At 38.1% G+C, this 27882-nt stretch overlaps 1 protein-coding gene and 2 long non-coding RNA genes across 5 annotated transcripts in view; 1 reads left to right on the top strand and 2 right to left on the bottom strand.

Moving 5' to 3' along the window:
* Window positions 1-13892: 13892 nt before the first annotated feature.
* Window positions 13893-18486, bottom strand: LOC116794693. The gene is made up of 2 exons (XR_004359859.1): window positions 17566-18486; window positions 13893-15124 (listed from the first exon to the last, which is right to left on the bottom strand). It is a non-coding gene; the product is annotated as an uncharacterized LOC116794693 (long non-coding RNA).
* A 471-nt stretch (window positions 18487-18957) lies between these two features.
* Window positions 18958-21171, top strand: LOC116794694. The gene is made up of 2 exons (XR_004359860.1): window positions 18958-19328; window positions 20234-21171. It is a non-coding gene; the product is annotated as an uncharacterized LOC116794694 (long non-coding RNA).
* Window positions 20012-27882, bottom strand: part of PARN (poly(A)-specific ribonuclease) — a 48454-nt gene continuing 40583 nt past the window's right edge. The window contains exons 23-25 of one of the 3 annotated variants that reach the window (XM_032703578.1): window positions 23255-23448; window positions 22150-22198; window positions 20012-21188 (exon numbers count right to left, since the gene is read on the bottom strand). In XM_032703578.1, coding sequence (XP_032559469.1) covers window position 21188; window positions 22150-22198; window positions 23255-23448 — 244 coding nt within the window. In that variant the 3' untranslated portion in view covers window positions 20012-21187. Of the gene's footprint in view, window positions 22199-23254; window positions 23449-27882 lie in introns of all 3 variants that reach the window. The other 2 variants (XM_032703577.1, XM_032703579.1) reach the window with 2 other exon arrangements.

Raw genomic sequence — 27882 nt, 5'->3', positions numbered from 1 at the left:
AACTGAGAAATTCTGCTTTATATTTTCTGCATATTTACAATACAACTGTGTTCCTCACTACCATAAACAACCAGTAGCATCCAGAAAACCTGCTTAGCTTCTTACTGGAGTATATATCAAGCTGTTAGAATATTTATGTTGTGGAGTAGAGGGGGCGTGGAATAATTACTCACTAAATGGAACGTTTAGAAAGAAAATACAAAATCAAAAGCACAGAAACCCCTCCACCCTTTCTTTTCTGCCTTATTAGCTACAGTTTTCTAATAGATTGCCCATACAGATCAACTGATATAAATTACAAACTGTAAATTTACATATCATGCTATGTATTAGTAATTTCATATTTTTAACTTATAAATCATCTGGTCCTTTCAGGAAATACACTGTTTACTGAAAAGATGTTTTACAAAAAAGAGTGGATTCAATAGGTATTGGAAGCTGCAGGATGCAAAGGATGCAGCAAACTCACTGGAGTTTAATTATGGCCCCGGCTTATCAGAAAGTCAGTTATCCAAAGTATTTTGAATTACTAGAAAAATAGTATTTTCCTGAGACTGAGAGGAACTGAGAAACTTTTTAGCACAGCTGGAGAGCGTTTTTAGCAGACAACCACAACACTGAGGAGCTTGCTGGAATCCCAGAGGTACCTCTGCCACTTTGTCACACTCAGCATGAATCATCTGTAAGAAAAATAGTAGTTGACTTACAGAGAATATTTTTTCTATTGCATAAGCTTTGCAAAGGTTCAATAAGCTCAGGAGATAAACCTAATCAATATAAAATAATTGTTTACATGGGGATTATTTAATTCTAAATATTATGTTTCTGTCAATAAAAATGAAAGCATAAAATAAAAAGCATCTGGAGTTAATAGGTAGAAATTTTGGGGGCCTTATTCACTCCTTTGTGGCACTTGACACTTATATGCACTTCTGTGCAAACTGTAAGTAAAACAAAGATTGTGTACTCAGTGTTTCTAACAGTTATTTGCACTAATTTTATCTGTTATGTAACAGACACTGAAGAGAGCACAAGGTGAGAGGTGATTTTTACCTGTTGATTCCCCTTTACAAGTTACACATGTAGCTTTATATGTGCATTTGTGTGTGCTCAGGAGACGACTGGAGTTTTGCTGCTCAAGATTTAATCCCCAGCACAGTTCTGTATGAATGCTGAACTCTTTCTGCACCCAGGCTGCTTAGTCATAGTGCAGTCGGGAACCTGATATTTAAACAGAGCAATCACAAAAATTAGTCACCGAAAATCTTAATTATTAAAGATGATTAAGGCCTGAGAAAGGTCAACATTAAACTGATGTTCCCAGTAAGTTACTTCTTAACGAAATATTTTTTTGCAAACATCTGGATTCTTAAAGAAACTGTAAATGACAAAGTCATTACACTTCGTACTTATTTAGTAACTACTACAAGGAGTGACAGGAATTACAGAGAGCAGAATTAATGCTAAATCCTTGAAAATAGTTCATTTATACAGCTACCAGTCACTCATATTAGGTGGTTCACACATGAAGCTGATACTGTAAAGAAAAATCTCTAACTGACAGAGACAAAGCCAGTTCAGAACATTTGCAACTCAGCAGATTTGCAAAGTCCTTTCAACAGAATCATTTCTTTAAACCACCATAACCAGACAGAACTGTCATGTCTCTCTTAATAGCAGGTGACAAGGTTGAGTAACTGGAAATGCTTTGTAACCATTACTGGTACCACCAAATAGTGCCACCCTTTTGCACACTACCTTTCCATGCCAGCCACAACTACAATTTAGGTTCATAACTTTCTTATGCTAATTCCTCAGAATAAAAACTGGGGGGGGGGAAACTCCTACAGTTCCCTGCCGAGCAAGTGAAACTTAACAAAAGTTAAATTTTAACACACAGAGCCATGACCTGCAGTGACCACAGAGCCAACATTCCTCTGGTTCTGTTCTGGGACAGGCACTGACAGGGGAGCTCCAGCACAGATCAAGGCAGGGAAGACTTTAACCAATGTGCCATGAAATCCCCCTACCTGGGCTCCCCAGCTGTGCCCAAACACTTCAGTAACAGCTGTGATACTTTTAAGATGTCACTTCTTTTACTAATTTTTTACCATCCTCAAGCCCCAGTAAATGGGATTGCCTTCCTGAGCCAGTTGGGTTGAGTTGGATCCCTTTCTACAGCAGTGGCAGACTCTCAGATTCACTGGGCCCCCAGGTCTGCACTGAAAGGGACCTGCAGTGCACTCACACGGAGACTCCCAAGGGGCCAGAGCACACCCAGCAGCTCTGTGGAGCTCACAGCACACACTTCATGTGGACAGAGGTTATGGAAATAATTGGGGAATGCAGTTATCAAAGATTTTACTGTTTAAATCTTGCAAGCAGAGATCATACCAGGAGTTATGCCCCAAAGGGTTAAAACCTGGTTAAATATGTAGATTTTTCTCGGAAATAACAAAAAGCACATGCTTAAGAGGCTGGCCACTTTCCTGCCAACATCAAATCTCAATTCCAAGCCTTTGGGTCATTCCAGTATTTCAAAGAATAAAGTTGCCAGAGCTTTTTTTTTTCCAATGAGGACAATACAGAACACTCTAGCATAATTTAAAAAGAAATTATTAAAAAGAAGTTTACCATGTTTACACTGGATTTACAAAAAAATATCTGTTCTATGGTATCTTCTTTTTAATAGTTACTGTATTATTATCATAAATCCTTCTACAAGAAAATAAACTTCATCTTTGTTGTTATTCCTTTGGAGTTTGGGTTTTTTGCTTGGTTGGTTTGGTTGTTTGTTTTTAAGGATTGTTATGGTACTCAGAATTAGCCAAGCTCAACCTCAGAATATCACATGTGGATATTGGGTACAGCAACATAACCTCTTGGAATATTTGTTTAGAATTTGTAGACACTTGGACCCAGAGACAGAACATTCATCCCACACAATCTGAAGCTTAAAATTTCTCTCACTCTCAGTTATAGTCTTTGTATGCAAGAAACATATTTACTGTTATGAGATTCCAAGGAGATACAATAAAATGTACACTGATATAAAATTATTACACTTAAAACTGCCCCTTAGTAATTCTTCCTTCTGAAAGCTCATTCGATTTCTAAAGAGTTTTTGACACTATGAGTTTTAGCTAATAGGTTTGTATGTACGTTAGCCTGGAAAAATCTAAGGAAAGCAGTTTAATTTGAAAATGCTCAACGTGACAGAGAAGAGGGGATGATGGAGCTAAGGGAACACAATTACTTAAGTGCTGGCATAAAGGGCTTCTCTTGGCTGCAGTCACACAACCTCATTCCATTCCCTTGAACCTGCATCTCCTGACAAGTTCCTGGCCAGAAGGACCCCCTCACCTTTTTCAGTGAGCTCAGGGAGTGCAGCAAAATGTTATCCTTACAAAAAAGGAAATCATCTTCTGCCAGATGACTTCCCTGAGCTGGTATAACAGAGAGGTTAATCAAGCCAGGATCAAGATGACCATTCCCATCTGGAATCCCACGTTAGACACGCCAACTGCACACTAAAGGCAGAGCCCAGAACCAAGCAGAACTGACACTGCTCCAATGCCTTTGCAGAAAGTTTACTGTGTGCAAGTCAAAAACATCAGATGATGCCATTATTCTCTTTGAAACTAGAGCAGGGGAAAAAAAGTTGTGGCTTCAGGGATGACAAAAGCCACAATTATGCTTCCAAGCCTCAAGCCTTCTATGTGTCTATTGGGTTTGCTCATGTTTCTGATTCATAATCAATGTGAGATTCTTCTTTCTGTGACTCTGTGATTTTATATCTTAAGATTTAGATAAAACAGCTGCTGGCTTCATAACTAACCTTTATACTTAGAAGTGATGTGGTGTGATAATTCTCACTTTTCTTATTTTATTCCACTCTAACACCTCTTACATACTCTACACATAAGAAGCAGGCAGGTGAGTAACTCTTGTGTGAAATGCAGAATGCCACCAGTACAGCTTGAGAAAATACCTTTGTAAAAGCATCTGTGATGATGTGGGAAATCTATCTGTGTACAAAGCAGGAATCCTGGCTGTGGTTCTGAAACTGCTGTATCATTAAATACCTCAGGGGATGTGAAATCAGCCATGTGCTGTCAGGGCTGAGTCACATATGTCTCAGACATGGGGCTGTGGAAAACAGCCCACCCTGGCAGCTCCCAGTGAGAAGAAAAGGACAGTGGGGTGTCTGAGGCAGATAGCAATCAATTCATCCAAACTCTTCCTGCAAGACAGGGTTTGAAGCGACAGAATTTCCCCCAAAAAATGAAACAACTGGACCTCAAAAATTAAAGCATTTGGGAAAGGCCATGAATCCCAGAGAGACAGAAAACTTGTGTATGGAAAAGGAACAGTGAGCAGTGCTTGGCTAACTGTGGGTCAAAGGAGAAGGGAACTGGCTGCAAAATTGTGACACAGGCAGGTATGCAACATGATCTAGAAAAGTTCTCTACAGAGCTGGGTGGCACAGAATGCACAGAGTGTGCCCAAAACCACATCCAAAACTGAGGAAGGGAAGTGTCAGTATTTTCTCATCTGTATAATACACACCAGGTAATAGAAAGAATCATTGATTTTATGAAATCAAGCACCCCTGTGCTTGTCTGCTCCAACTATCACATCTTTCTAAGAGGTGAACTATAAACCCTGAGTGAGTAAAAGGGGGGCCCAAAGGAAAAGATGTGTTTAATCTTTCAGAGAATGTCGGGACACAGCAGTCCTAGGGGCAGGAGGGACATGTGCAAGCAGCCAGTAAAGTCTCACATTTACCAAGGAATAGAAGACAAACAATCCTGACTGGAAACTGAACTGGGGACAAACCTGCTTCCAACACAGATCACAAAGGTGGGAGGTGTATGGGCTTAGACAGAACAGAAACAAAGCAATCCAGTCCATTTCCAGCACACTGGACATTACAAAGCCTGGGACAAGCCTGTGTTTCTTCTCACTGTTGCATCAGTTTAAAATTGCAGGTCAGTTGTGAAATTTTCACTTTCAATAAAAGCTAACATAATTATGATGATTTTAGGAAACCTTCCATACAGTCATACTTACAAATGGCTCTTCATTACAGAAGTGCTCTTCATTAAGTAATTTAACAAAATTTGAGCTGTTACTTGTCTATTTTTCCCATTTTCTTAGCCAAATACCAGAGGAAGATTTCCTGCCTGAGACAAGTACTTCTTCCTAATGGAGTCTATATTCTTCCACATATTGTAAAATTACACCCAAACTACTAAACTGGAATTTCAAACCATTTGTAAATATACCAGGACAACATTCAGCATTGCTTTCCTCACACTATAAGTAACTAATTTTGTCCTTGGCTTCTTTACTCATAAGAATCATTTGACTACAACTTTTCGAGATAATAATTTGCATTTTCAGTATTTTCAACTCCTCTTCATTATTATGTACTTCTTATGTGTTCTTAGAAAAAAAAAAGTATGAGGGTGCATTGTCACTGTCTTCTTTTTCTCTGGGTGGAGAACCGCAAGCAGGAACTTTGGAAATCACACATTAGCAGAACATTCAAGTCAAACCACGTCCAAACAGCTCTGCCTGCCCTGCACTTCAAAGCACTGGCAAGGCCTCACTCAGTGTCCTTCCAAGGTTTGCTTGATTGCCACAGTGGTGAATCATGACCATAAAAGAAGCTGTGTGAATGTTGGTTGGGGTTTTTTTTTCCCCTCTCCACACAGGAAACAATAAAACAGTAATAAAAAAGTAAGGTCAAGAGAGAACTATAGAATTATTCTTCGGTGAGATCTAAGTGGCCAGTTTCTCTCCACCTGGGACACCCAGTCAAAACGTTTGTTATTGAAGACCTCACTGTGACTCACTTGCTAAAATTCCAGATACAGATTTAACTCACCCTGACTGACAGACAAACAAACTCTGAAACATTTTATATCATCAGATCTGACAGCGTTTAGTGTAACTCACTCAGAGCACTCTGCCTTCTTTCAGACTTATCACTCGGAAAAAAAAAATTAAAGCATGGCAAAATTCTTGTCACTTAGCCCTCAGAAAATGTAATGTTTTGTAAAATTAGACATCAAAGCTAATGAAGGAACTATTAACATATATCATGAATTTGCATTACCACAAATTCTGATACAGAGATTATGAAATCTTTGTCTTTGCTTTGGAAAGGCATTTCAAGGACTGTCACCAGTTTCACATTAAGTGAGAAGGTATTTATGTCCTCAAACGAAATTGCTCATCTGTCCAAACTTTTCAAAGCAAACCATTTTTCAAACTGTGTGGAAAATCTTGCAATATTTTGTTTTGTACAATATTTCTCCTGAAATATTTTCTCTACATCATTTCACTTTTTGTTTGCTTACAGATATAAACCCGATTTTCATTTCAACTGCATAAAGGAATGCACTTATTTTAGTGTAGGATAGGATGCGCTCTAGCAAATCTTAGTTGCTGTGTGCTAACTTTCAAAAAAATCTGTCTTAAGGGACAGATAGTCAGGTATGAAAATACTAGGAAATTTAAGACTTCTGTGCAGCATTAGATATCACCCATTCAACTGTCAGTCCTACTTAAAAACCTGTTTTTATTTAATAATTTTTGAAGTAAGCATTAACCTAATAAACAGCCTTCGTAGACAAATTTTACAGCTTCAACTCTTGTCTAGATTAAGAACATTGAAATTTAAAGATCATAAAAATGTAAAGGTAAAGCTGTAACATTTCAAAGAAAAGACCTCCTATTTCCTGGGAACATAAATCTGTATGAAATGTGTTTGCTGTTGACAGGAGCTGATGAGAGCCAAACGGATTCAGCGTTAATTTACAATTGTTTCAAACACACATAATACAGAATATTACGCCAAAGTCAGATGAGAACAGCAAAGCTCCTTTACAAAATACAGCTATGTTTAACAATTTCCATTAAGTTGGTTTCTGGCACCAGAAAGATTCCTATGACCCAGTTTCCACCTGCTTATTGACTTTATATACCATCCAAAGTAAAGTACCAAATGGGAAACTGCAAAAGGTAACAAAGCAGGAGGTTTATAACAGTTTGCTGTGTGTATGACATGATTTCTCCACTTAACTTAGGAAAAGGCAAATACTTATGGGTTAGGAAAGCGATGGAGCCTGTGGACATTACAGCTCCTCAGGGAAATGTGAGTTAGGAGGCTGGCTGATTCTTGTTTTGACAATTTATAGCAGCAAACAAGTAATCACAACAATTTATTACGGTTGCTATAAAAATCCCAATATTTTTATATCCCTGCCTGTGGGTTTCACATAATTAGGAATACAAGAGCCACCAATTCAATAACAGGTAATGCAGACACAAATATTAAATTCCACATCCTAGATCATTTTCAAACAGATGGCTTCCTAATGGCTTTGTTTGTTGAAGCACAACTCTGGTTAAGCTTGTCAGGGGAAGATTGTTTAACTGAAACCCTATTTAATCATTTCCAATTGTATATGTGCAAAACAGTTCAAGCTAATGCACGGTAAGTTAGGAGATTTCATGCTGCAAATCTGACACAATATTGGCAAGTGCAACAATGGCAAATTTATAACATTTCAAATAGAAAACTCCCCCAGGAGGTAAAACTGATGTCTTAAAATTCTGGGGAGAAACACACTGTCGACTGCCCCTTGTGTGCAGCCTTTCAAAAAGATTTATCTCAGTCTCTGTCAGCCTCCCAAGAAATGTCAGTAATCAAATCCATTGCAGCCACTTCAATTGCACCTGTTTGCACACGACTGGAACTCTGACTGGTCTGAAGTTGATTTAGTTTCCAGAATCTCATTAAATACTGCTATTTATTGACCCAGTCATTTTGAAAATCAATGGGTTTGCAGAGGCCTGTGCAAAAGCAAAATTAAGCTCAGCCCTAAATGCATTCAGTTTGGGTGTCCTGTTTATTAATTTGGTCTTTTCATTAAAATGTATTTAATAAAAAGCAGTTATTTACTTACTCTATATGAAGTCCCCAAAGATGCACCACAGTATTTTTAAATTGAGGTCCAAGAAATTACAGTACGCTTTTGGGAAAGAAATATTTTAAATGTGCTTGTAGCAGAAGTTTTCAGGAAGGTCAAACCAATGAATCTTTGGAAACCCTGACCTTAATGTCCTAATTAGGTCATTCTGAAATAAAAAGTAACTTGTTACATCATTTGGCTCTTCTGCAAATAAGGATGATGTTTTCTTAATTCCCATTTATTTATTACTTTAATAATTGTTAAGCACCAGACTGTAAAGGGAAAATTTGCTTTGTACTTAAAAATAACTTAAAATAGTTGGTTTAAATACACTTTTCTTGCCTGGTACCTTACACCAAAGGGAAAGCTTGCCATTTAGAACAACTCTGATGTTTTAACCACACTCACATTTTGAGGTGTACCTTCATCATAAGGGACTTGTCATTACTGTCAGCAATGTCAAGCACTGAATTATCAATCACAAGGTCCCACTCATTTGCATATAGCCACTCATAAAATCAAAATAATTCAGTGTCAGCATGGGTTAAAGGTTAGTCTGAGAGTTTTTACTGTAATGTTTATAGATCACATAATTCCTACAATACAGTTTGTGGCACCTTTATATCCCCTGGTCTTGGAAATCTACACTACAGAAACTAATTAGGATTACTTTTTTAAAAAAATAAAAAAGAAAGCTATTTGTATTTTTACTTTATATTATCAAATCTCTTCTTAGTATATTTGAGGAGAAAGAACCTCAAAGTGCAGCAGCACGTTAGGGGGTGTTTCAATACTGCAATTCCATTAGCCCTGCTCCACCACACTTGTCCTTTCTATCCCCCCTTCCTTTACCTCCAAGGCTTCAGAAGGTGTTCAATCCTTCCCATCACACTCCATTCCTGACAATGTCCTTTGTCCCATTGTCCCAGGAGGCTCCAACAGCCCAGCCTAGGACAAGAAATCTTTCTTTAGAAGCTTCTGTGGCAGTAAAGTCACACACGTGCCCACATGCTGCAGCTTCAGGACAGGGGAAATGTGTGGAAACCAAGAATTGCTCACCTTTCAAATTGACAGCACTGTGTATGCAAAGACTCCACAAGATTTAATCAGAAGATTTCATTACATTATTTCAGTTTATAGAGGTGATGTTCTGTTGCAGCAATCTAAGACTGCAATTTGGAAAAAAAAAATCAGTTGAAAGGAGACTATAAATGCTAAAATTAATCTGCACAAAAATCCCCCTCTTACTGCACACATTCTACACTGCCATCACAGCAAAGTATTTTTAAACTTTACACTGTAAATTAAAAAAAAAAGTATGGCTTATGTATGGTTCAACTTACCTAAATTATTTAGGACCAAATTAATTTCAAGTAATGACTTACTTGAGGTGCTTCTATTTTAGAATCAAATACTGCACTTTGCAGACAATGCAAACCATACATGAAGAATTATACCCTGAGCAATTTAAAAATATTTTTTTAGAGTTTGTTACTTTTCTTTCTGAGCCCCAGAGACTTTTTTCTTTAGACTCAAAGAACTTTCTCTGCCTAAATAATATATTTTATGAGTTTCTACTCTGCAGTTGCTAAACCCCAGAACACTTCCAAACCACCTTTCTAAGCCTTCTCTTGGAGATATCTGGCTCACCAACAATATGTGTAGTTGGCAGAATGTAGGTGACCTTCAAAAAAGAAATCTTAACTTTCTGCTTAGAAGTTCTAATAAGTCCAAACAATGCACAAGAGAAAACACTGTATTGGAATAAAACAAAACAAAGACTTTGCTGAAACTTTTTTTAAAAATCTTGAAAGTTAAATTAATGTTAAAATTTTCATTCAAAAAAATAAAACTATAAGAATAAAAAGAGAGTGTAAGAAGAAGCTGAAATAAAAAACAAATTGAAGCGCTGTTTCTTCTTTGGTGTGCTCTCTGTTCCACACAAACATTAGTGCAAAAATAGGAGGGCAAATTAGATTATTACAACAAACAAACCAAAAAGCAAATTCAACTTACCCCCATTTTTAATGCAATCAGAGCTTTACAAGTAAGTGGCCTGGACCTTGGAGTCCTGGTCTGCCTGTTAGGGAAGACTGAGCACACTAGATATGAACTGAAATTCGTCTGTCTAGAACAACTGACCACATGGAACAGCAGAAACCTTTCTCTTTGTGCTTACATGACGCTTAAACTACACCAGGAAAATATCAGAAGGGAATTGTAGCAGATGGAGAATGTCACTGGAAAGTATTTTTGCATATTTATTCAAGGAATTTAAAAATCTTAATGCCATTTCCTACAAATATCAAGATGAATAGTTATGCGACCCCAGAGACCTCCATTCCTGCACAAACACACACTTAGTGTTAACCAAGAGAACCTGTACTAGGATTTCCAAGAACAGCTAATTGAATTGTTCTTTTATTTCATCTCCCCTGTCCCCTCCCAGCTGGATTATTCCTGTGTAATATTCCAGTTGCACAGAAAACCAGGCTCTGTGTAGCAGTGTAACTCCCCAGGTTAGGTTTGCAGTGAATATTTACCTGCTTGACCTCAGACATGCTTTCCTTACCTATTGTCGGGAAGACCTCTCAAAAAAATAAGAATTTATCTTTTTTGCCTGAGGCCACTGCTCAGGGGGAACTTCTGTACGAACTCTCTGACATTAAATTAACTTCCCAATGCACACACACTCAGTACACGTTGTTCAAACCAACACTCTCACCCAATGAACACACATTTCTAACTTCATGCTCTCTGCTGGCAGTTTACAATACCAGGAAAAGCTGCATTACAGGTCTTTTCAGGACAAGAAGGCAGGAGGGGCAGGGGGGAGATCATTGCATAAACTAAGATTCTCTAGCACAACCGCCCCTATACATTTAATTAGCACACAGGATAATGCAGTCTAGTTAAAACACTGGGGAGACAGAGGGGAGGGGAAAGGCCAAGACACAAACCCATGGCAGCTGACAGTGCAGACAGCTCCTGGGATGGTTGCAGACACTCAGATGAGGCACAATATCTTTAGGGGTGTAGGGTCAGATTTGTCAAACAAAATTGAAGGAAACAGTCAAACCTGATTCTGTCAAACAGTGTATAACAGATGTAAAAACAGTTAATTCAACATGTATTGCTTTTATGGACAAATTTCACATCATAAATAAGTATTGAATTAATTTAAGAAATGATTCATTTCATATGCAATAATGCCTCACAAAAAAATAAAATATACTCCTGGAGCTTAACTGAATTCAGGCTCAGAGTCATATGGGACATGTAACTCTTACCTCCATATTACAGAGGGAGAAACTAGAGATACAGATGGGTTAAAGTGTCTTGCCCAGTGTCACCCTAAAACTGGTGGCTAAGCTGATGGTGACAAAAATCAGATTATCCAACATTGTCCTACCAGGAAAAAAAAAATTATCTGTTTCATAAATACCAGAGCAGCTCAGAAGTGTTTCTCCACTTTGCCAACATTGTGGGTAAATGTTGGCAGTGTAAATGTGTGGAATTTGGCATAGAGCCTCTTTCCTTACAATGTGTCATTCATCCTCATTTTTAGCATTTCAGTGGCTGTTCCTTTTAGGTGGCTATTAAAGGGAAGAATAACAGAACAAACCCAGACAATAGGACACTTATATTACACTAATGAAACATAAGTGAAGTAGAGCATCCTCCAGTAGCTTTGGAGCATTGGAACAGCTCTACAGTAACCACCAGATTAAGTGCTGGAGTCATTCTAGCCCTCTAATCTATTGAAATATTAAAATTTTGGGGGTTATTTTGTTGGGAAAATATGAAGCTCTTTGTGATATGATTTTATAGTAAACTGAAAGAAGTGCCAGTAAAATTGCCAGAGCAATTACTCCATACAGAGCTAGGAAAAATAGGAAATGCTGTACCACTTCCCCTTATAATGCTGTAAATCTTCACAGGTTCCCTAAAGAACCATCCTCAACCAGGAACTTTAGCTAAATACAATATTAAATTCATATTTACAAAATCCAAGAACCTTTAACCTCTGCAGGTTTAAGTGGCTCAGTTTCACTCTATGTACTGTCTGACCCTACATAAACCAACACTGAGTCCCCAGCCACAGCTATTTACATATAGTTCCAATAATCAAAGATTTCTGTATTTTGAGAATAAGATCGTGGTGCAAGAATTAAAAGCACTGTGGAGGCAAGTAAGGAATCCCTTAAATTGCATCTTAATGCACATTGAGTTTGAAAACACATTTGTGAGCTGCTCTAGTTCAGTTGTATGCTGCTGTATAATCCTCCACAGAGTGGAAGTACAAATGAACTAAAGGAGAAGAAAAAGTCATTATTCATATTTGTTACAAAATCTGAAGTACACACAAAAACACAGATCAAAAAGTTCGCAGATTCCCACCAACCATGAACTTCAGTGTTAAAGCTGTGATAAACATCCTAGGGTGGAATACAGACAAATCACTCCATGAAGAATTGCTTTAGTTTCAGACCAATGATTTCCAGCAGCTTTCCAGCTTCCAAGCTCGGGACTGTGTCGAACATGAGATTCAGTAGCATGTATGGCATGAGAGCTGGGCGTTGTACAAGGGAACTCCTGCAGCTGCTCACACTCTGAGCTCTGCATTTGTAGCTCCCAGTCAACCCAGAGCTGAAGGCAAAGAAAGCCTTTCAGAGCATGAAAGGTGTGAGACAGTTGCAGCCACGTGAGAGGGAGCTGGATCACAGAGCAGTGCATGAACTGGCATGTCTGAATAGGCCTGGGTGCCAAGTGGCTCTGCAGTGATTTAAACAGAGCTCAAACTTCAGGAAATGAAGGGGGAGTGGGAGACTGTGCTTTTGAATGTGGCATAATATTATTCAATCACTAAGCCATTACTTTTTTCTAATGAAATACAAGTAAAGCACTCTAGATTTTCAAGTCAACTATGTCAATTCTCCAGCTATTCTGTTTAGATATTTGGAATTTTATAAGGGTTGTTAAGTCCCTGCCTTGGTTTTCTTATTAAGCAGATACTGTGTATCTATGATTATGGATGCTTTAACTTATTTATATTACCCATTTTTTCCATTCCAGTTTCCAGTACTAATTCAGTTACCTAAAAGCCAGCCATGCTGAAATGGATCCACCCATCCAGAGAGATCAGTGGCACAGTCCTTATTTTCTCTTAGGATCATTCACAGTGATTTCTATTCCACAGAATAAAACATCTGGAACGTGGCAGCACTCTCAGTTTGTTATCAACAGTTAGAACTCTGTGCTGCTTGCACTGCAAGCTTTGATAATTCAGTGTGATGATTTTTTTCAGTTTGAATGTGGGTAGATCTTAGTAAGACTCTGCTGATCTGCAGTAAACATCCATGTCTGGTAGGTTCACAATACACAGAGCAAGGGCAGCAATGGAAAATATGTGAAAGGTAACAAATGAGTCCTGCAAATTCTTCTCATCTACTACAAGTCCCTGTATTTACATCTCACTACAGCAAACACTTTTACTTTTTAATTTTTCTAGGTTGCACTACGTTAAACTTGGTGTGCAACTCACCTTCCCTTGGAGGAAACTTGAAAATCATGTGACCTTTGAGCCAGACACAACCCTAAACCTCTCTGAAATGCAAATACACTTCAGCATTAGGGAAAAAAGCTCACCCCCAAGTCTCCTGAACTTGAGTTAGCTTGCACTTCTGTTACACACAATCCTAGACAAGTGTCAGCTTCCTGCTGTTTTTTCCCAGAAGTTTCCACAGTTGGACTGTTTGCAAATACAACTTCAGTTGTATTTATGGGCCAAAAAAGATCACTTACTCTGTTCTGTTTCCCACAGTGTTGGGATGTCAATGCTTGGCCTTGTTCTTCCTGAGCATATCATATCCACATCTGCAGTCACCACATACTTACACTTACAGCTAGACATTTTCATGTTTTATTTTTAGAATGTGCCTTGCAACACAACCAAGCCCTCCCCAAACCATAAAGGAATAGAAACTGGATATTCTCTTCAAAGAAGACTGCTAAGACAAGCATGTCTTGTTGTCGTGATGTCTCTCTCTGCAAAATCTGCTAACACCCTCAGTAATTATCTATAAACTGAAAAATTAAGCAGAAGACTGAAACATTTGGAGTATATATAGAATCTTCCAGCTGTCTCAAAGAAACACACAGATAGCAAACCTATTAAGAATGCTCAATAAGAAAATATTTCTCACTTTTACAAATTGAAATTAAATGATTAAATGAGGAGCAAATGTTCTTATTAAGAATGTACAAAGAAGCAAGGAAAGGAAATTGTATAATACAAACCATTTGGTTCTTTCATCTTCCAGTGTCTATTTGACTAAATGTTTGCATATTGTTTGCTGGCATAAAAACCAGTAAAGACATAAATACCACAGTACTGGCATTTAACAGAAGAGCTGTGGGAAATAAATAGTAACCTTAGAGCTTGTTACACTTTTACAGGCATGTAAAGTTAGAGAACATGTCAGTGACTAGGAATTAATTGCCCCTAACAAGGGCGAGACACATAAAATCTGCTCCAGTGTGGAACATCCACATTCTGTGGCCCAGCTGAGTGCTCAACACTTACAGGTGTTAATACAGTTGCATGTTATTCAATAAAACAGGGAAACAGTTTTATCTTTGCTCAGTCTAGTGTCACATTTGTCAAAGGGCACCCCTGCATGAGGTCTTACCTGCACAAGACTTTTCAGTTCTATTAAATGTGAAGACATCCTCACAAGTTTTTCTCATCTTTAGTGAAAACCTTTGTCCATTTCCTTTCAGTAATTTTAGGATTTGTTAGGGTTTGGGTCAGCTCTTCAGCCTCCAAGCAAAAAACTCTTCCAGTTTTCTGTAGCTTTTACCATGTTTGTCACTGTCCTGTTCTCATGAGCTGTTTGCCAGTGCCTCCAGCCTTGCTCCAGGAATTCCTTTGCACTGGTGGTAGCGTGGCTGAGCAGCCACACAGTGGTTCCACCATCCCTGCAGGATGTTGAACACTCATCATGCCAGATTAGTAATTTTATGTTGCATTTCTCATAAATATTCAGCCTGTGGAAATGGAGTGAGTGCTCCATCCGTGGACACACGGAGATTACACAGATTGCCTGAGTCATCCAACAGCCTGGGAGAGGCAAAGGCTGCAATTTCAGACACAGGGATAATTTCAGATCTTGCCGAGGGGAACAACGTGAAATCTATTTGCCAAAATGAGTAATGGAGCTCTAAATACTGATTACAGTTCACAAATCTACCTTAGATTGTATGATTATACTTGAAATTGTACTCTATGCTCCATTCACAGCAGTATTTGTATCCAAATAATTTATTACTAAACATAAAGGTAAAATACACACCAGTAAAACTATATGTAGAGTAAACATTCAACATTTTTCTAAGGTTTTTTTTTTTACTGCACTTTTACTGCAGCAGTTACAGCTGTGTTTATGTGTGTGCTTGTTTTTCAGGAAAGTATTCAAGGGACAAGAAAGTGTTTGGTTTGTTTAACATTAGTGAGCATTTCGTAAGTAGAAGTAGATGAGAATGTGGTAGCCACTGTTAAATTTGTTGTGCATTACTTCAAAGTGTTGATATATGCTCAGGAAGGGATGTGGGGAACTACCTTTATTGAAGAAATTGGACTTCAGAACATATCACAACTCTGTCTCATCTGAACTCCTGTAGCAGCAGAATAGAACTTCCCAAATTCCTTATTCAAACTGAGAAAACATCTATACTAGATTGAAAAGCATCTACTGACAGAAAATCTTGTGTTTCACTAAAATACATTGTCCTGAGTGCATGTTTTGGCAAACTAGAGTAAGAAAAGCTGCTTTTTAACATACAGGCAGAAAAGCTTCCAGCTCATGACACACATACCCTGAGATCACATATCACAGACACAAAGAGAAACCAGACAGGGGCTCTTCTAACATCACAGAGCTCAGTTCGTGCATTCAGCAAGTCTTTGCAAATTGTCAGACTATAACTGGGAAGCCTTTCTTTGCCATGAAAAATAGTGCATTTTCCTCAGAAAATGCTACTTTTTACTGTTGCTCATCAGACTTATGTGTTGGAGTAGTAATTTCAAAAGCAAGACTTTTACAGATTGCTCCCATGGTGAAAAAATACCTCCACCTGCTAACACTTGAGTGCCACTAGTATGGAAATACATTAAATTGAGCATCATTCTATTCTTTAGTCTTTTTATAAACTCAACAGTTTCTTAGAGCTTGTATAGCTGCTACTGTCATTTTTTTTTTAAGATAAACTACATTAAATTTAGATTTTAGTACCAGCTAGTACTCATACTGAATCAGCACATTACTACTGTCATCACAAGTGTTTAAAAATGACTTTCAGAGAAGTTGTATTTGTTAAAACTGTCAGTCTAAAATAGAGTTTCATATTTAGTTTATATTTAGTCTAATTCTTTGAGCTCTTTCATCAAAAAAAAAGGGCATAAAAAGAGTAAAGGGTATTAAACAAGTGACTCTGTCACTGAATTTCCATTTTTCTTTAGACACATCCTGAGCCCAAATTTCGTGTTAGACATGAATTAGATGAACAATTAGATGTTAAATTCCTGTTCTTGGACATAATTCAAACCAAAGGTGTGAGTCTCGAAAACTCCCCTGTGCATTAATTGCAAATATCCATTAAAAATTATTATGAAGATGTTATAAGTGCTTTAACACCTTGGAGCTGCACCCTCTAAGAGACAGAGGAATTTATATCAATTAAGAAACCTGACTGAAGTACTAAAAATACAGTGATCTGTTCTATGAGAATGGAATATTAAATATTTCAAGCATCACCCCATTGACCTCCTAAAATTTGCCAGTATAAACACTTCCCCTTAAGTTCTTCACAGACTGATCATTTAGTACCACCATTCTTTAATCTGTTTTAGTAACAACTACTTCAAAGCCCCAGGGGAGTGTGGTACAATCTAGCAGAAAGGGTTATTAGTCTACATGTGAGGGAGTCCAGTAATATCAACGTGAAATTATGTCTCTGCAACAGAGAATTATTCTCTGATGACAGTATGCTCAGCATAAGACCAGACAACTAAAATACTGTATCCACTGTCAGTATTGCAGTAAAGAAGTTTCTAATGATAACTGGCAGCTTCTCAGCAGCACATTAAAAATATAACTGAAAGTAAATCGAGCACATGAGAGAATTAAAGGGCAAGGTTGAAATGCAGACCTTTGACAAAGACAATAGAGGGTCAATTTTAAATTACTGTGGAATTGTTGGCAAATATGTATCAGTTATTTATTGCAAATGAAGCAATCAAATTCCCCAAATGCAAAAATTTTAAATGGTAGAGACACATGCTGTACATGCTTGGAGCAAACTTATTTTTGAAGTCAGGAGCATCCTACAATGAAGTCATCTAACTTCTAATTTAAAAAAGAAAAAGAACAACAAAGAAATAAAAACCCACCCCTGAGTATATACATGAACCAAACCACGATCCCTGAACATTCTAAATTTAAAATCCCATTTGAAAAAGATATTCAAGGTAAAAGTTAAAGAATAAGTATGCAGAATCAAACAAAATAGCCATTCTTACCTTAATAACAGTGCAAAGTTTTTCGAGGCTTATATAAGGAATTGGTAACTTCAAAAGCTGTTTTTGAAGTAATCAGATTGAATATAATTGCATTTTCAGTCATTTGATGGGTTGAAAACAGATCAGAGATTAGGATGCAACTGGCTTGGCACAGCCACAACCTCCAGATTCTCACATTCAGCCACACACCAACCCCATCCTCCAGGGTCACTCTGGGAATAAGCCAGAACACTGTTTGCAATATTTTCAGACTATAGACTGTTCATGTACAAATACAACTATCAGCCATTTTAAGAAATTAATATAAGCACAGGGAAATCTAATTTTTCACACTTTGGCTGAATGTTTTCAATATGGCATTTATGAATAATGTGTTCCATACGAGTTCACGTTGAGCCCAGGCTGACTTGTGATCTGCTATAGCGCTCATGGAAGCACATGGCTGCCAACAATTATTCTGCTGGAAAAGGAGTATTTTTTTAAAAGAGCTTCCTGCATACTATTAAAGCAAATAGGACATCCTAATTATGAATATATTGCCCCTATAAACCTCAGTCTAACCCACCATCCATTGCTCCTTGTGCAATGAACGTGTGGCAGTATTTCTGTGAAGCACACAGGGAGCGTTACTTTAGTGTAAGTCTAATGCTGCAACAGTGCAATACAGGCAAGAAAATGTTTATTCATTTACTAAATGTACTGTGGAGTAACTTGAGGAATCTTCTTCAATGTACACATCTGCTCAGCTGGCAGTAGTCTAAACATTTCAGAAGCCAAGAACTTTTGATTACCAAGAGTCTCCTTGCGTATGCTCTGACACTGAATCGCAGAGGACATTTTGGTCTGCATTACGTTTACCAGGATTTTAAGAGAGAGAACACATCCAGGGTACCAGACATTTTCTGGGCACCATGACAGAACTCAAAGGTCTAAAGAAAGAAAGAGTTACATTTACTTTTTCCCACAGTCACCCAAAGTTTTAGCTTTCTATCTCTCTCGGTTTTACAACTGGATCAAAACTGAGACCCAGACGGGCTGTTGCACCCCCAGCAATCTCAATTTTACATGGGATTAATTCATTCTCTCTTACCTGTGCCCATTCAAATCCATGCTTTAGGGACATTCACACTCCCCCTCCTTAGCCTACGCTACACAATTACCTTTATCTATTTGTCTACCAGCAACTTCCAATACCCTGTGCTGTAGTCCTCTGCATTTTGACACGAGCTAACGCTTCTCACCCATAAATGCTTGAGATGAATTTGAAAATGATTACTTCAAGTACAGTTTTAACCTGCTTTCTGATGCGAGCAACGAAGCGCTCCATCACCACAGATAAATTAGCGCTGTCAAGTGTAAGTTCCAGCCAAACAAGCCCATTCTCATTCCTCTGCAAGGGCAGGGTGCCAGCTCACCTACCTCAGTTGCTGCTGAGCCAGACCTCCCTCATGTTTTCTCCACGCCATTTCTTCAGATACTCACATGTTCAGGCCCACACTCCTTTCCTCAACACCACCGACAAAATTCCCTCACTTTCTCAATTCAGTTCCTCACTTCCTTCAACCCCTACTTCCAGCACTTCTATATATTGTTGCTTGTTGGTTCCTACACCCTCCTCAGCGTCTCCCCCTCAGCTCTGTCCCCTCAGAGCCTGCGGTGGCCTCAGCCCAAGCAGGGACAGCCCGCGTTGGGCACTGCCCGCCACAGCAAAGCCCCTGACCGGCTGCTGAAGAAAATGTTCCACAGCGCGACTTGACCGCAAGGTAATGTTTTCTAAAGGCTGCTTTACGCCTTCGGGAGGCACGAGCAAGAACGCTGAGGGCGGTGAAGCCCCCGGCCCCCCACGGCTCGCAGGGACGGGAGGAGGGGACGGGCGGCGCCGCCACCGCCCGGCCCTGAGGGGAGCGGGGCGGGGCAGCACCGCAGGGCGAGAGGCGCCGGGACAAAGCCCTCAGGGACACGGTGGAATTCCTGGGGTCTCTTGGAGCTCTAGTCGATGCTCCTTGTGGGTCCAGCTCAGGATATTCTGCGATTCAATGACCTCTGGAGTCAGTAACAACACACAAAGCGCCAGGGAGCAGGAGCCCAGGAATCCCCAGAGCCATCACAACTAGCGATGACAGCTCTGCTTTTCAGAAACAAATTCTAGGCACATATTTTAAACACACATTATGAAACAAATGTGGATCTAATTTAAGAAGCTACATTCTTTCCCTTCTAGAATTAATGATTTCACTTCAAGCGCAGGGAAGTGAACCAAACCCCACAGAATAAGGAGGTTTGATGTGGTATCAGTGGGGTCAGTCCCTGCTTAGGACACCACCTCTGACACACTGACACTTGTCAACCCAAACTTAGTATTAAAAATAGCATAGCCCCGCAGCCAGCACATTTTAGTAGCTTACCCAGGTGCTCACTGGTAAAATCAAGCACACGTAAGGACTAGGAAAGGGAAAAGCGCTATTTTCTTCAGAGGATTTAATTACAGATAGAGATAAGTAACATCCAGCTCCGCAAAATGACAACTGAGGAGGGGAGGAGAGTAGAAGTAGTGGGTATATCTATTAACTTTCATAGTTTACAGAAGTATGTACACTGTCTGGTTTGAAGAAACAAATTTTTAAGGGATTGTATTGTAATACAATTAAGACTTGTATTTTCCCTGCAGGTATCTAAGTGTTGCTTTTCAAGAACAAAGATGATCCTAATGGTCTTGGGGTGAAGACTCCACGTGGATTCTCTGTGACAACGTGGGCCTCTATCTCTTGAGCAGAGACTCCCTCACCTCTTAACCTGTACTTTGACAATCTCTTTAAATGCTTTTGTATCCTTTTGTCATCATGGCTCTAAGCTCCATTCCAAATCACATGATGCCAGTTCTTTTGGATATATAGTTAATAACACTCTTCAACATTTGCACAGAACACCATATAAATGACCTGAATCATCCCCATGAGGACTTTATACAACTTCTATTAAGTGTTGCATATATTATGAGAGCTAAATTTGCAATTGGTTTGGATACTCAAGATGAAAGTGATTTAAGTATTTAGTCCTAAGGTCATGAGTCTTGGGGAAGAAAAGTCTCTGGATCCTTGAGAGCACAAGAGTTCAGTTACTAATTTTCCCTTGCATCACTAATAGAGTCTTCTTTCCCACATTTTAGTGTGAGAATGTGATGATACGGCTGCTATTAAAAAACCAAATTAATTATACTACTTCTGGGAGTATTCCAAGGTTAGAAATATAACATCTCACATTTAACATCTTTAAATTATTTTTCCCTTTGCAGTGCAAGTTCACAGTAATTTAAAACCCCATGAATTTTGGCATAGCTTTAAACAGGTTACTGCATTGTTTAAATGACAGTGGCTCCCACTCTAATGTAAATATAATCTCATGAAGCCTTCTTGATATTCCACTCTCCACAGCAATGGTTTTGATTGTTTGATAATTTGTAGAACTCTCTTCTTTTGTTTTCATGTCTTCAAGGGAAACACACAGCAATTTAAGACTCGTGACATTAAGCTTGCTTTTCTTGGTTACATTTCACAAATATCTTGAAAGTAGTCCATGGATCAAGAGGGTCTGCTAATCACAGGCTGTCAAAAAATTGTTATATTCTGAAGGAGAAAAAAAAAAAGATTTCACTAAAAACATTTCAGAAGCTAATAAATAAAAACAAACGAGTTCCTAAGAAAATGTCTTTAATTTTCATTTTATGGAAATACATACTTTGTTTTTATTTCCATGATACAAAAAAGTTAAATATCAAACATTTTCTGAAATCTATCAATGCAGGTCCTTTTTTAAACAAATAAAGGGCTGGTGCAGTTAGCAGGTTTATCACAAAAAAACATTTTTACAAAAGCCCCACAAGCTGGGGAAGAAGAAGGAGGGAAGAAACAAACCAGAATTTAAAGGCGAAAACAGCAACAGATGTGAAAACAAAGAAAAATTACCTCCCACCAGGAAATTAATGTTTGAGAAACTTTTAAGTTACAGTTTTTTGAAAAGGTAAGGTATGTGTAAAGCTGGCATTTAGATGAATACCATCTGCACAGGGGGTGGGGGTAGAGAGCAGAAATTCAAAAGATATTTCCAGATAAAGTAAGTGGTAGAAAGCAATATGTGAAACTGCAGTTCTACCTGTTTCCAGAATGCTGACAGCAAACTGATACTGCCTGGAAAAACAGCAAAATAGGAGGAGATTCGTGGTAACTCCCCCCAAGCACAGGAGACAGCCTAGCATGGAATCATGGAGTGCCAGTTGGGTTTGGACAGTTCAGAGCCAGCATGCCAAAGGAGGTGACCAAAATACATTTAGTCTTGCTTCTTAAATCTAACATTGGTTACGACAGCAAGGATTTCACATGATCAACAACGAGTCATACACTGGTTAATATACACACAAGCAAAACTGACAGTGATTGTTCAATAAACAGTTTAAAATAATTAAACTGATTTTCAGGACACAGACTGCTTTGTTAACACCACTTTATTTAAATAAAGTATGGCTTCCAAGAGGTGTATTCTCTCAACTGCTTTCAGTCAATTCCACTTGTTAAGGCAGTTGTTTCCTACCATGTTTCAGGGACTTCAAAAATTCCAGTGGAACTAGTGGTGAGGCTTCCTAAAAGACAGTCATGGGACAAAAATTAAATCAAGAATTTTTTTTGTTCTGTCAGAGCACATTAAGACATATTTTCTCCTGTAGAGTGAGGTTCCAGATACATTACTGGCAAGTCAATATTTACAAAGAGAAACCAAGAGAGTGTTTATGAATAGGCACTTAAAAAAAAGAGGGGGTTGGGGGGAATGAAGGTTAATACCGGGTTTCTTATCCAAACAGTAAATACTGCATTTTTAATCCAAGTAATTAAGTAATTTTGGTTTTGCAATAACTGGGATGATAAAGTTAAATAATACTACTTTCTCATGTGTACTTGTAGTTATTTTTGTTCTAGGCAGTTAAGATAGTGAAGAATATTTCCAGCCCAAATTAATTGGAGAATAAAGATGAATCACACTAATACCAATAATGCATATTTCCATAATGCCAAATCCAGAGCCTGAATTTTATACTTGGAATTACAGTAGACGCTCCTGTCATTTTGCATATGCTTACATGGCCCAACTGCCCTCCTAAATTGCAAGAAGAAAGCAATTTCCAAGCACAGCTTTTGAATCAGCTACGAAAGATTTTACTCTGCCAAATCAGGAGAAAGGATGCTTGGTATACAATACCACTTTCTGGATAAAAGTTGCTAATGCAGATATATAAATGAAGTTTTATCTATGAGTATTTGAATATATTTCAATACAGGGAGTGCTCTAGATGACTAATAACACTGAGTAATCTTGAATAGAAAGTCACATTTAAAAAATATTAAGAATAGCTAAAAAAATATTCAGTTTTATCTTAAGAAAGAAAGTAAGCAAGTAATAAATCAACTACATTCTGCTTCATTTGGTTGGTCTTGGGTGGGGTTTTGGTTGTTTGTGGGTTCTCTGGTTTTGTTTTGGTTTTGTTGCTTGTTTTTCCCAATTTTTGTATAATGTAAAATTCATCACTTTGTAATGGAGTAACTCACTGCTACAAGCAAAGACATTCAAGAGAACAACTTTGGTTCTGTTCAGGCCCAGGGCACTTTCAAACAACAAAAACGTGTACCAACACTGCACTCACCTGCTGGAACTTGATCTGTCTTGATCTTTTTCAATTTTTTGGCTCTCTTCTTACCATCTGGAAGGGCCTCTGCACAGGAGTCTGTCTGATCACATTCTGGACCTTGGCCCTCTCCCTCTTCCATATCATCAGAACCAGTTTCTTCCTCAATAGGACTCATGCTTCTCTTGCCCACTGTGCTGGTACCTGTAAAACTGGCACACAGAAGAGAGATGATTAGGAATGAGTCAAGGATTACTATTACATAGGTACTAGTTGTTGTACATCTATTAAATGCTTATGAAGGTAGCAGAATAAACTGTAGTAAGTGGTGTACCATGAAGTGACATTATCTGGAACTATAACTTAACTATAAAATTCCATAACTTGGCTATCTAATCCAATCTTATGGAGATCAAGGTATTCATTCTTTGTACTATAGATGTCTAAGGCTTGGCTGCTGTTCTGATGAGATCACCCAACTGAAATGTAATTAAAGCTGTTCTCTGTCCCTGCTTAGTTTTAACTTTTATTCTCATGGTTAAAGCACTGTCAATAGACACCCAGTTACACACGACTGAGCCTCAAACACACATCTCCATATTGAAGGATTCCACATGTTCACTTCATCCTCTCTCCTGGAACTACAGAGGGTTTTAAAAGCATTTCTATTATATAAAGGCAGAGAAAACCATCAAGTTCCATATAATAAACTTTAAATCTGACTTTAAAGCGAAAAGTCCTATTATCCATGGGGCTGGTTAAATAAAAAGCACAAAAAAATCACACACTCATTTCATTAGTAGTATCTAATAAAGCCTGACTAACAGGGGATGAAGATGAACTCAGAGCTCCACTTCATTCAGCACACACTGAAATAACACTGGGTAGGTTTGTGTTCCACTGCAATGCTATTGTTAAGATCCCTTCAAAGACAAATGACAATCTTAAAATCAAATTAGCATGAGTACAAGAAAGAATGCAGGAGCAAAGGGGCTAAATTAAAAAAACAATTCCCACTATGAACTTCTAGATATGTGAACACCAGCTATTTAAATGTCTAATTTAATGCTCTTTTAGAACTACCAATTAAAAAAAAAAAGGTAGTTTTAGACTTATGAACCTTTAGTTTTCCATTAAGGACCACACAACACGGCTGTATGCATCTAAGCCATGTTCCATTCTGTGGCTGAAATATTAATAGTGTTATAAAACAAAGCTTTACAAGGTATTGTTTTCTTTTTAATCAATACCAGGGAATTATGGTGTTTCAATAAGGTTTCACCTAAAGGAAGGACTTCTAAATTTGGTAGTACAGTTTTGGCTTTGAAATGGAATTTTTTCAGCTGAACATTTTGCAATTTAAAACAGACCCTTTCTGGGATGTCCAAAGGCAATAAACAAACATGAAACATATGATTACGTCTCATGCTCTTACTTCCACTTTAGGAGCACAAACACCATTTACTTTGATGAATAGTTGGCTTTTCTTCCAAACAGTCACACACAGAAGGCGTTCTTGCATGATTTCTTACAAATCATCATTTGGAGTCACACCACAACTACCATCAATAAAAAGATGGAAGCCAAAAAGCTGGATAGAACTGTTTATCCTACATACACAACTCAATATGGCAAAACAGGCAAAAACTGGGTTTGAAAGAAAAAAAAAAAATCTAGTCAAGAAAGAGCATTTAGGGAATTAAAAACTACTATGTTTTTTTAAAAATTTTAAAAATTTTTTTAAAAATTTAGAAAAGCTTGTAAGAATTCTACTTTTGGGAAAGACACTCTGAAAAACACATAAGGAAGAAAAACTCAAGAGCCATAACTTATGATGCCAGGATCACTGCAGGAAGAAGCTCCCTTTATGAATGGTCTTATGGTTGAATTTAATTTTTTTTCAGCTTAAGGCTCTTGTGAAGTTATTGTGAATAAAGAGAAACAAGTTCTTCCCTTTCAGTGCACATTCATCTGTGTACCAAAGTACAAAATAAAAATTAATTTAGGCCTTACATTCCTCCTGCAGATACTTTAGGGGGGGGAAAAACCCACCAAAAAAGTGGCAGTACAAAATACAAAAAACCCCATAATTTTATAATCAGGAACTGTTGGCATCTTACTTTCTCCCAACATATTAATTTTATTTTACATTCATGCATTGATTGTATGGCTAAGGGTTGATTTTTTTTGTGTGTTATTCTTCTTTAACCGAAAATAAGATTCAAGATTACAGCAATATTATTTATGAACTTAGTAGCTGCATATCCAAGTTAGAGAACAGCTTGGAGCAAAGTTCAGTTTTCCAATAATACCCATTATTCTGGATGTGTCCACATGTCTGTCTCAATTTCCTTAGTCTGCTGAGAAACAACTAAACAAAGTTTAGTTGTTTAGACTCAAACACACTAATACATATCAGCAGTTGTCCAATTCGGATCAACTTCCTTTATTATTTATCCAAACTCTGGATACCTGAACCAGTTAGAGACAGAGATTTCCACCATCCATAAACTACACAACACTTAGGTTTCAAAACACACAGGTACAACAGCTATCCAAGCAATAATTTGATTTTGTTTTAAAGAATATATTTAAACAGGCTCTGAAATTTCTTTTGCATATTGAAATGGAGCTTGTTCTCATTTTAAAAATAAAATCACTAGCCAAGTTGTGGGGTTTTTTGGGGGGTAGGGGCACTGAGAAACCACCAAAAAAAAAAGGTCCACCACAACAAAAGCCAACATATGTTGGCAGTTGGTAGATTTAGCTGGTGAACAATACAGCTTTCCCAGCAGCCAGGGATAATGGGAAGTGGGGTCCCAAGACTCTTCACCAACATTCCCACCCATCCCTCTTCCCCAAGCTCTCCCTTCTGCTGCTTTCAGTGCCAGCCCACGGGCACACCTGGTGAGGATGAATGGCACTGCAGGAGGGTGGGAGAAACAGGAAACCTGCATTTGGTTCTTGATTTCTCTCTGTTGATTTCTAATCAAAAGGAATTTGTGTTAAATTCCAGCAGCAGGAGTAGCACCATGAGCACTGATCACAGCGTGATGAATCAACAGCATGTGGAGGTCCTGCACTGCCACAAAGGGCACAGACTCCACCTGATTAAAATGGCCATGGACTTTGTAATGCCATTTCAAATACTAAATATCAGCAATCCAAATAGTGCTCTGATAATTAATTTGAAAGAATCAGCAGGTGGAGGGGGGGCAAAAGGGAAAACAATTATGATGATGCAGCATTTAACATTTTCTGTTTTGGGAAAGCACTTCTGAGTTTTAAAAGAAACACTTCATCACAACAGAACATTTTGAATTGGCCTGGATATATGCAGACCTTCAACTTCAAATAAATTTCATTTAAACAAAAACATAAACCTTGTGTTCTCCTGAGACTTTGAATAAAATTAGAGGGGTGGGAGTAGATACTGATCCATCATAAAAATCAGTCATTTCGGCTTAAGAGCAGGTGAAATCACGTGAAATAACACTACAGTACTGGCCTATTATAATAACTGGCTTGCAATATTTGTTATCCATATATTTAATGACTTAAGTTTCTCCCAATTCCTATCCTTTATTTGATAATAAACCATTATAAAAAACCCTTCCTGTAAAAAACAGAATCATGGGTAGAAATACTTGAACATTTCAAAAATTAGATAATCGACAGTAAAATTAAGACATTCAAGGAAGTGGTGCTATAAACAGCACCCTGACTGGACAGGAGGTAAGATGCAGCTATTGCAGTTTTAAGTACAAAATTTGTAAGGTAAATGACACATCACTTCCTGTGCTTCACACTAGTCCTTTGCCACTGGCCTTATTCTATTTTACTATTCCTAGATGATGATCAGGAAAACTAGAATAAGTACAAGTAGGGCAGGATACTTGGTTTTACACAGAACATACTCTATTTGGCTTTTCTATGGTTTAACACTATTTTGCTGAGGGAAGGTTCTCACATGCAGGCGTTTCAGAGCCCTGGCAGAGCTGGCACAGCACAGCCAGTCCCACCCTGTCCCACCTCTGTTCTGAACAGCAAAGGCTTCAGAGAAGGGGATCTGAGTTACTGCTTCAAGTTTTGTCAAATGCTTCAGTTTTCCCTCTACTTCTCCATCTTACATTAATAATCTGGCATATTTCCACCAGGATAAATTTTGATATTTAGCAGCAGCAGTATCAAGGAATACACGTTAAGTGATTTTATCTTGTGACTGCTATTACACCATATTTTCTGAAGAGTAATTCCTCTATAATACAATTTTTTCAACAAGACAGGGATTAAAGAACCTTTGTTACATACCTATCAATCTGGCAGTTTAAGACAAAGTTCCTCACAAGAAATACCCAACAACTCCATTACTGAATGAAAGAGTAGCCAGGACACATTGTCATCGTGGAGGGGAACAGCTACTCTGCAGCTGTGCTCCTTGGCAGAACTGATTCAGCAAGCTTATTAAATAATAAATAAATAAAGGATGTAGTAACATGAAGCTATTAAAAGAGATCAGCTGCTGGATACATCACAGCACTGAGTGCTCAGCTAGATAGGACTTACAGTAATCTGGACAAATATACACACATAGAAATGCACATATATATATATATTTGTCCTGGTTGTTTATATAAATATTATGC

The sequence above is a fragment of the Chiroxiphia lanceolata genome, chromosome 16 (assembly GCF_009829145.1).
Source record: "Chiroxiphia lanceolata isolate bChiLan1 chromosome 16, bChiLan1.pri, whole genome shotgun sequence".
In the NCBI taxonomy this organism is placed as follows: Eukaryota; Metazoa; Chordata; class Aves; order Passeriformes; family Pipridae; genus Chiroxiphia; species Chiroxiphia lanceolata.
Note: the sequence above shows the minus strand (reverse complement) of the source record. Positions and strands in the feature narration are given on the sequence as shown.